Raw genomic sequence first — 9,829 nt, 5'->3', positions numbered from 1 at the left:
AGTGTCAAACTATTAGCGAAAAGTAATGGAAAACACCATTTTCTTAACAAGTTCAAAAGTAAGATTACAAAAATATACTCCCTCCGTAAAGAAATATAAGAGCGTATAGATCATTAAAGTCTTTACTGATGGAATACATAAGAAAGTATATTTGTATTGGCTAAAACCATAAGATCAATCGTAGTTAATAAGTTGTTCATAGTTGCCAAAAGATATGGAAATGATAAGTCTTAGAAAAAGGTGTAAGTCATAAGTATTTTCAAAATACCAACTATTAATAAAACCTAACAAAGAATCCATATGCCCTCTTACCATGAGCGTCCAATAAATTATATTTAAATTTACATTTTTTTTCATGATTATAAAATATTTATTATTATTATTAAAATTTTATTTCCTTCCCTTTTTTTTAACTTTCGTGAATTCCTTTCATTGTCAATTGGCTAAAATCATAAGAGTACCAAATGATATGGAAATGAGAAGTCTTAGAAAAGGCAAATCATAAGAGTTCCTGTGGCGTCTGGCTCACAATAGCCTGCTTGTCAAATCGAACATCAGTCGTAAAGGGATCGAATGTGATACTCTCTGTTTGTGCTGCCGAAGACTGGATGAAGACGGGTGCCATTTATTCATAAGATGCATGCAAGGAGGCGAAGAAACTCTGGAGAGAAATGCAGCTGGAAGATGTTCGACTAGGGCTTTGTGCCTGTGCAAATGCCAGGCAAGTGGTACAGCAGATTATAATCACACTAGGTGAACAAGACCAAGTGCTAGTGGCATGCATGCTATGGAAATGGTGGAACCAAAGGAATAAATTAAACAAAGGGAGAACACGGCTGGTCAAGTGAGATCCTGGGCTTTGGAACACCTGCAGCTCAAAATGAATTCAGTGACGGAACGGACCGCCAGACCGGCATGCAGATGGACAAAGCCTGATGGGGAGCAATTGAAAATCAATGTCGATGGGGCGTTCCATAATACTGCAGGGTCCGGAGGATGGGGATTTGTAATCCGTGATAATACTTACTGGAGATGGAGATGCAGTCGGGGCGGGGGCAGGAAAGATTCAACATGCAGTCAGTGCAATCCAGACTGAAGCGGAGGCATGCCTTCAGGTGCTGTCGGCTGCTGCAGTATGGGGAATCTCCAACATAGTGGTGGAATCGGATTGCCAAACCCTCCTGCACGCAGTACAGAGCTCCGAGTATGATCGGGCCCCGGAAGGTGTTCTCTTCAGAGATATCCGTCTCAATTTCAGCACATTTGCCTTCTCATTTGTTCCTCGAGACTGTAATAAAATCGCCCACGCCCTTGCTGCGTTGGGTAGCAATGGCCAGGAGCCCCAACGGCTGTGGTTGGAGGCAGTGCCGGATGATGTAAGTGTGCTGTTGGCCAGCGATCTAGCTGCGCCTGTTTGAGTAATGGAACCATAGTTTTCCCACATTTCCTCTTTTCACTAGTTTTCCTAAAATTTCCTTTTTTTAATACATGTAGGGCAGTGTCCAATAATTTATATTTGATTCAACATAGTAATGATTATAAAAAGCATCATTGTTTTTATTAGATATTTTTATCTTTCTCATTTTATTTATGTAAATGTCTTTCATTGTCAATTGGGTTAGTAAGTGCGCATGACTAGTTTTAAAAAGTTGAGGATCACATTTGTATGGTTTCATGCCGTAGCTGAGAAACTACAATTAGTTTTCTCAATTCCATTGACTGTGAGAATTAAGCCTAGTTTAAAGGTTAGGTTAACTAACCCACCAGAGTACAAGTCCTGTACTTGGCATTGGTGCTTATACGGATGAGTGTATGTGAACATGTGTTATTGTACCGTGTTAAAATAATCCCTTGACTAAAAAATTCGCACCTCCATAATGGATAACATTATTTTGTTGCCAGTTGCTCGTTAGTAAAGGGAGCTGTAGCAAATAAACCTGGTTTTTGTAACGGCAATGAGCAAAGTTCACCAAATAATTGACGTATTAGAGCCAATTTTGCATTCTCCTCTTCCATCATTCACATCAAGAATTATATTTCCATACGTACAAGCCGCTACTGAAGTTTTACAGTGTAAAAACGCCCCGTCAAAATGACCCCCGCGCGTGTGTGTATTAATATCTACACTACATGTCAACCTACTCCGCCGGCGGCGCGAGGTTGAGCACCATGTCGGGCCCCTTCTCCCCGGCGACGGAGAACTCGTCGGGCACCGGCACGCCCAGCTCCTCGCACACGAACCGCACCACGCGCCGCGTGACGGACCCCAGCGCCATCTTGTTCACCGTCACGGCGATGGCGAACCCGTGCTCCGGGTCGCAGAACCCGTTCGACCCGCCCATCCCGGAGTGCCCAAACCCCGTCGGCGGCGCGCCGGACCTGCCGTACCTCCTGAACCCGAGCCCGAACTTGCCGTTCGGGTGGATCATGCCTGAGTACTCGCCGACGCCCATGAACGCATCCATGATGCCGCTGTCGCTGTTGCTGAACAACCTGCCGCCGGTGCTCCCTGATGCCGCCACCGACACTTCGCTGTCGGCGTCGCTGGTGCGCAGCTGGGCATACTCGACCTTCTCCATCGAGCTCGAGCTTCCTCTACTCTTCTTCGCCGAGCCTCTCTTCTTCTTCTTGGACGTGGCGGCGGTGGGGAATGCCGGCGTGTGCACGTGGCTGCCCAGGAGCGGCTTGGCATTGCTGGAGTGCGGCGGGGGGATGGCACCGCCGGCTGCCAGCGCCGCGTAGTACCGAGCAAGCGCACGGGCAGATAAGTGGCCGTTGGCGGCGGGGATAATGGCGCGGCGAACATTCAGCGTGTTGAACATAGCTGGTACGCCAGCCGCCATCTGCGCAATGCCGCTCAGCAGTTCCGGTGGGACGTCTGGCCCTGGCTTGATCCCTTGTAGCTTCTGAATTTCTTCCATGTCGACCGTCAGCGTTGCCAGGCGAGACTCAACACCTAAAAAGGGCACAGGTAATGAACAACGTCAGCCTTGTAAGAAGTGCCTCTCGGAACTGGAAATTGAAGCTTAGTCCAAAGTTGTCTTGATCACCATATGCTGAATTAGTAATACAATGTGTTATTTCCAGGTACGCTGTAGTCTCTCCCTAGGGTTTCGTTTTTCATGAAGTTAAATTTCAAACATTGTACCAGTACTTCTGTTTCTGACTCTTTCAGACTGAAGAAAAGCAGCATATAGGAGACAATTTGCATAATCACGGAAAAACCAAAGAACAAATATTGTAAAGTATCTAAACACTTCCTTTTTAGATCTGTCAACATACCTGGAGGAATTCCGACATATAGCTCTCCCTCGATGTGAAGAGGATGAACAATAGCCTCTTCTAGGATCTCTTGAAACTTCCTCCCCGATGCATGCTGTTATTGTCAAATGCCAGTGTTAGGATACATAAATAAAGTTACAACAGAAGCAGTATGAGTGCACTTCCTTAGATTAATTATACCTCTATGAGACCGCCACACAGCCAACCAAAGGATAGGTAGTGATAAATTTGTGATGAACCAGGCTCAGTTTCGGGTGTAGATTTGGCAATCTGGTCTAGCATCTCTTCCCAATCACATACCGACATAGGATCGGTTTTGACCACATCTCCCAGAGCATTATGTAAACCAGATGTATGATTGAGAAGATGGTGCACCTTTATTACGAAGTGACAAATGAGTCTGTTATTATCCTGAAACACTGTGTCTCATTACATAGCATAAGTGAAATAAGTTTTTGCACCTTGATTAGCTCCTTTTTGTTAGTCCCAAATTTTGGCCATATATCGGCAACTGTTTCTTCATACTTCAACTTCCTGAAAGATCAGAGCATACAGTCACTATATGGACAAGATAAAGTGTATAAAAGCATAAGGCAACATGGAAAAGATGCTTATTGTTCTCCAAAGAGAATCATGCACAACAGCCAGAGATCCAAAGGATCTGCTTCACATAAGAATGAGATGCTAGGAAGCCTAAACTAGAAGCACAGATCCTTTTAGGTGCGTCAGAACTCAGAACACACATAATGTCAAAAAAAAAGTGTGACTTCTGTGAAGTGAGACTTTCTTTTCGACCAACAGTGGATGCTGCCAATAACATCCACAAAGCGCGAAGCCCGGGGTGGAGGCTGTGGCGGAGAGGCTCTGCTCAGCGGCGGGGGAGAGCGTCTGCGTGAACCATCCTGCCAGGGCGTCGAGCATCTCCGGTGGCACCTCCATCACCGCCGCAGTCTGGGGCGGCTTAGGGTTTTGGGTGGAGGGAAGGGGGTTTTTTGAAAATCTCGTGGGGAAGTGGGGGTGGGATGGGGCCCTTCGGTCGGGGAGAGAGAAAGAGAGGGACGCTCAGCGCTGTCCGTTTTTTAGGGACTGAGATCCGGTGACTTGCTGTGGGCGAGTACCGGTGAACAGTATAGCGACTTGCCACCCTCTTTATACCCTTCGACGTAAACAATGAGACAGCTACAGTGTACGTCTACAGGATCCGGTCTACAGTACCTCATGAACAGTAAATCGTGAATAATAGTCCTTGTTGCTACTGGACTTGATCTGGGCTGTCCATTTCAGATCAAATGGATGGGTGCCCACAAGTTACGGCGTGACTCGCAGTGGGCAAGTCACCTGATCCCTGTCCGTTTTTTAGACGCAGGGAAGAAATGGAAAGGGTAAAGTGAGACTGCAACTAAAACTACAGCAACATAGTACACTGAATGTTGAGTATACTGAGAGAGAATACCCTGTTTCCTTGCAACATGCTACCATGTTTATACTTCTAGGCCCTTTTTCATGTAGTACGAGTAAAACTAAGATGAAGATGAATATGACGATGAGCAAAAATATTGCACATAGCACGACTAATTCTACAGCATAATGCAGCCAGATGGCCTGCAAACAGATTTACAGTGGCATGCTAAGAAAAAACTTGGTGCTGAAATTAACCACTCACCCTTGGTCGACGAGCCAATGTACCATTCCAGCAGTGATACCCTTCGTCACCGAGAAAACCGGAAACAGAGAATCAGGCTGAACGGGACGTGGATCGTATTTCCCTAATGTACCAGCAGCGGTGTCTATTATGACCTTTCCATCTTTGTATGCGCATACCTGCGGGAGGAATATCAGTAAGGCTGCGTTGCAACAAGACAACCGTATGCAGATATCGTTGGTAAACTCGTGATGTGAAATTTCGGCATACAAAATATTGCTACAGTACTGTCATGGCATGTAAATGAGTGGCATGAGATTATTGACCCACTTGTAGTCCCAAAATTTTGTCGCTTCCCATCTCGAGTAGAAGACTCCTCAGTTTAGACTCCACTTCAGAGTTAACAGGTGAGTCATAAATCCACTCGCTATTAGTTGAGGGCCCACGTGTCATACTCCTGATATCAATGAAGCCTAAATTATTAGCAATTCGAAAAGAATGATCCGCACAAAGCTGATGCAAAACACAGGCATGGCGTGCATCTCACCCTAGCAAAGTTGATTCAGCAAATGGTCTCATGATGTCCAGATAAACTATCCTAACATTCAGTGAAGCTGAAAGCCCTGCAGGTATAAATGAAAAACAGCCACTGTGAGATGATGGACATGTCAGAGGAATGTACAAGTTCAAGAGACAAAGACATACCTCTAAGAAGATTCAAGACCCTCATAAAAATTATCGCATCCCCAGGGAAAGCATCAACCTGATAGCAAGAAAACCTTCATTTAACACCGGTCTCTTGGTTGACAAACCCAACACAGCTTAAGGAAAGTAATTAGCTGGGCATGGCTACTCACAGGATTGAAATGTTTAACCTCCTTCTTGTTCAATTTCATCTTCTCTTGAAGGGCTTTGGCGTTTCGTTCTCTTTGCTCATTCAATGCTTTAATGTTCTCCTAATAAGTAGGAACAAACCACAACCAACCAGTTACTACAACTTCCTGCAGTATTAGGAACAAAGAAAATCTAGAACGGGCCTTCAGCATACTTTCGCTTCAGTTGCTGTAGTGGACTGGCGAAAAAATATTGAGGCAATCTCCATAGACTGCTGAGGCATGTCAACTCGCAGCTTAAGCCCCATCTCTGCAAAGGCTGACAGCAGTGCCACTTGGTCCCCCTACACGTTGATCTCAGAATTTTAAATTATAGAGTTTAAACAAAAGAATGGGAAGCTAGTAATAAGCGACAAAAGATAGAATGAATCAAACATCTAACAAAAATTTACATTTGTGCCTATGATCAAGTGGTGTCGCGTGAAATTTAATAATTTACTATAGGAAAAAACATGATCGCAAAAATAAAGCCAAGTTCCTGATTCTGTCTTGCTTATCTTATAGTTGTTGAATATGCCGTGTCATCTACCAGTCTGCAATATCACTGGTGTGTAATGCAGGGATAAAGAGCCACAATATTTATTACATGAAAAAAGTTAAAATATTAAAAGATATGCTTCTTTTGATTCAACCATAATACAAAGAGGGGTTACAGTTATCTTAAGGAAATGCTTGTTGCTTATAACTACAAAAGATACTCTTACTCTTTGATGCCATGTGTATTATTTGTAAGATCAAAATGTTACAAACCTCAGCGCATGATAAAAACATCTTTGCTAGTGCCTGCTTCATTGATTGTGATATGCGTTTAGTGAGCCCAAAATCAAGGAGAATCGGTTTATGTGGAGGTTCCTTGCTTACAAGAAAATTGCCTACAGAAAAGAAAAGCATGTTAGTATGAATCGGTGTGAAAGCAACACAAAGAAATCCAATGGAAATATTGGAGAAAAGAATTTATGTAACACAAGATCTGCCTAAAGAAGCATAGAATTACAATACCAGGATGAGGATCGCCATTGAAGAAACCGTCAATGTATATTTGATGAGCATAAGCACGGGTTATCTCTTCAACGAGTCTTTTCTTATCAACACCATATTCTTCCAATGAATCATTGTCATGTAAGCGAATGCCGTCCATGTATTCCAGAATTAGAATCTTTTCAGTAGACTGATACAAAGAAGAATGGGTCAGATGATGGTCACGTGATTTGCAAACCCTAATGCAAGACAAAAGAATAAATTCGGGCTGACAGTTAGACCTGAATAATTTCTGGTATCAGTACGTCAACATCGCTGGAAACACTGCCACTCCCACCTTCAGTTTTCCGACTAAGATTCTTGGAGACAGTCCTAGTATTCTCTGAAAGTAGATTTTGCCCCTTACATTATCATGATGACCTCTTTATGAATGACTGTACCTAAGAATCTGAACAAGGAGAACTACCTGCTTCATGATTGAAATCAAGTTCCTTGGGTGCCTCCTTGCACCATTCATCAATCATTGGGTTGAAATCATACTGAGGTTCTGCCCATGCAATCCATTCGATCAATGATTTTGCATTCTTCAAATCCTGATCACAGATGAAAAGTTACAATAGCAATCCTACTTGTCTTACAAAACACTATTTCCAGAAAAGAAAAGAACCTCTAATATGATCTCTTTGATACCATCATGCTGAACTTTGACAACCACTTCTCTGCCGTCTTCCAGAGTTGCACGATGAACTTGTGCTATCTGTCAAGAAGTGTTCAACCATGCTATGAATTTACACCAGAGAAAATATAGTTCATTTGGGAGCAACAGGACTTACTGATGCGGTCGCAAGAGGGTCAACGTCAAAAGTAGCAAATAGTTGACGCATGGGTTTCCCAAGTTCTTTTTCTATGGTTCCACAAACCTGCACACGACAGACAGAACTAAGACTAGGATGAACTACATTAAGTCATGCTATATGATGTTGCCAGATTGGTTGGCTACAAAAATGGAAATGCTTATGATTAAATTATTTTTCAATCTACCATTCACTAATCAATGTATACATACCTCTTCAAGAGGGCGTGGAGGAAGCGAGTCCTGCAGCTGCTTCAGGACCTCTATGTACGGCTCAGGAAGCACGTCTGCTCTTGTGGACAGATACTGGCCCATTTTCACCCACAAACCTTCTAGCTCTATCATCAGGTTGAGAACACGACGCGCATTCCGCTCGTGCGTCTTTGCCCATATAGCATTCTTCTTGACAGCGCTAACCCACTGGACTCTCTTCTGAACAGCCTGCTTGTACCTCGGAAAGATGTTAATCTGCTTCCACCAGAACAACAGAAGAAGAGACTGGATGTCGAAAGAACATCATAGAAAGAAGCAGAAACACACCTTGTAGTCGAAGTAGACGAACAGCGCCAAGGAAAAAACTTTGAGGCGCCTGGTTATGAGGGTTCCCCATCCCATCGGAAGTCAGCCGGTCAGGAGGAGGGACGACGGAAGATTCCGGCACGCCGTGGGCAGCCCTGCTCGAGGCTCCTAGCAGGACAGTTAGTTTGTCTTGTGCAACGCCACAGGTTCAGGGAAGCAAAGCAGAATCAGCAACTCTCTTGACCTTCATTCACACACAGGTCAGTTATTCAGAGAAAGTGACTTGACATGACAAACATATTCGTTTGAGTTGATAGCTCTCCAGTTGCTTGCGTTAATGCAACAAAAAAATAGAGCAAAATTGAAAGGCAAAAGCAGATGGCCTGGTTTTGCAGAAGCAGCATGTATGCGACATGACAAAGGCATGAGCAAGTGGTCTCCGAGACAACGCCACCCCCAACAACCACAACAACCACAAGACGCGCGGGCACAAGAGGAGAATGCAGGTGCGTGTGCGGCGGTAGCTGCACAGCTTACAGTACTGGTACTACTGGACTATGACTGTTCTTGTCCTCCTCTCCTACAGGGAGAGGGTGGGGTCTCCCATATCTGGGGACGGAAACTAGGCTTCATCAAGCAGGAACACTGGAAAGAATCCACCGCCGCGGCCTGCAGGGGAGGGGATGAACCGCCGCAGCAGCAAACTTGACACCTATTTGTTGCCGATGAAACGCGGAAACTGGACTTTGCTTGGCGTCGAAGCGACGAACTTTGGCCTGATCGCGTCCTCCGGCCCGGCTGCGGGCGGGACTCGCAGGCACGACGAGCCCCGGGGCTCGGAGGCGGAACCGCCCGGCCGGCCGGCCATCCACGACCACAGAACCGAATCCCGGCCTCCGAGCTGCGGGATTACCCCCAAAATATCGCCCCCACCCCGGAAAAACCCGTCGAGAAGCGGGGGAGCGGATTACCTCTGCCCGCGCCAGTCGTGGGAGTGAGCCGGCGGAGTCCCCCGGCGCCGGGGATCCGACGCGTGCGCGAGAGAGGGGAGAAAAGAAAGGCCGGAAAGCGGTTTGGTTGGGGTATGTGCTTGTCCGTGGAGAAAAAAGGGAAGGAGTTTTGTGACTTTTTTTTGTGAGCGAGGGAGGTTTCTCTTGGTGGTCGGAGGAGCGGCAGCGCTCCCTCGAGCCACAGTGGGCGAGGTATTTATTTATTTCGAAGGAGCGGCCGGGTTATTTCCTTAAAAAAAAAGAAGGAGCGGCCGGGTTATTTCCTTAAAAAAAAAAGGAGCGGCCGGGTTTGCGCCTAAGCCCTCACGTCACCTTTCTTATTAGCTTTGGAGTCAATTCTGTATATGTAGCGATCGCTAATCATCGGCCGGTCGACCCATGGAACTGGAATCCAGTTTAAGATGATGATTCCGTCTGTCTTGCGAATTAATATCTGTTATTTTGGGCTTTTGCTTCTGCTTTCATTTTTTTATTTTCACAAAAAGGCCACGAAAGCTCCTAAATAAGGGTTTTTTGCTTCGGCTTTTGGCTGATACCATCATGAGATAGATATTGATTCATGAGCCAAAACAAAATAAAAGGCTTTATTTGGGAGTTTTGGGGGGTTTTTTTCTTGCTAAAGTGAAAAAACTGTAAAAACGGAAGCAAAAGA

At 45.1% G+C, this 9,829-nt stretch overlaps 1 protein-coding gene across 3 annotated transcripts; it reads right to left on the bottom strand.

Annotated features, from left to right (window-relative positions):
• Nucleotides 1-1,965: 1,965 nt before the first annotated feature.
• On the bottom strand, nucleotides 1,966-9,338 carry LOC123148642 (uncharacterized). Of its 3 annotated transcripts, none has more exons than XM_044568114.1 (19): nucleotides 9,139-9,338; nucleotides 8,189-8,411; nucleotides 7,862-8,089; nucleotides 7,629-7,715; nucleotides 7,463-7,552; nucleotides 7,262-7,388; nucleotides 7,077-7,177; nucleotides 6,817-6,985; nucleotides 6,568-6,689; nucleotides 5,973-6,101; nucleotides 5,782-5,880; nucleotides 5,630-5,687; nucleotides 5,472-5,547; nucleotides 5,255-5,381; nucleotides 4,946-5,103; nucleotides 3,744-3,816; nucleotides 3,463-3,657; nucleotides 3,283-3,376; nucleotides 1,966-2,956 (listed from the first exon to the last, which is right to left on the bottom strand). In XM_044568114.1, exons 2-19 carry the CDS (start codon nucleotides 8,261-8,263, stop codon nucleotides 2,139-2,141), a joined length of 2,826 nt encoding a protein of 941 aa, XP_044424049.1. In that variant the 5' UTR covers nucleotides 8,264-8,411; nucleotides 9,139-9,338; the 3' UTR covers nucleotides 1,966-2,138. The 3 variants fall into 3 exon arrangements, with proteins under 3 accessions (XP_044424049.1, XP_044424050.1, XP_044424053.1); XM_044568115.1 differs by having other exon boundaries at nucleotides 8,189-8,335; XM_044568118.1 differs by having other exon boundaries at nucleotides 8,189-8,322.
• Nucleotides 9,339-9,829: the final 491 nt, after the last annotated feature.

The sequence above is a fragment of the Triticum aestivum genome, chromosome 7A (genome assembly GCF_018294505.1).
Source record: "Triticum aestivum cultivar Chinese Spring chromosome 7A, IWGSC CS RefSeq v2.1, whole genome shotgun sequence".
Lineage (NCBI taxonomy): Eukaryota > Viridiplantae > Streptophyta > Magnoliopsida > Poales > Poaceae > Triticum > Triticum aestivum.
The sequence above is the reverse complement of the archived record's forward strand: the minus strand, read 5'-3'. Positions and strand labels throughout refer to the sequence as shown.

What these genes read in the sequence shown, in the direction of transcription:
- LOC123148642 (XM_044568114.1), bottom strand. Translation starts at nt 8,263, where the DNA reads ATGGGATGGGGAACCCTCATAACCAGGCGCCTCAAAGTTTTTTCCTTG. An exon ending in ACCCTCTTGCGACCGCATCA is followed by an intron (nt 7,553 to 7,628) that starts GTAAGTCCTGTT and finishes ACTTCTTGACAG; the next exon opens with ATAGCACAAGTTCATCGTGC. An exon ending in AGGTTAAACATTTCAATCCT is followed by an intron (nt 5,688 to 5,781) that starts GTGAGTAGCCAT and finishes TCTTGCTATCAG; the next exon opens with GTTGATGCTTTCCCTGGGGA.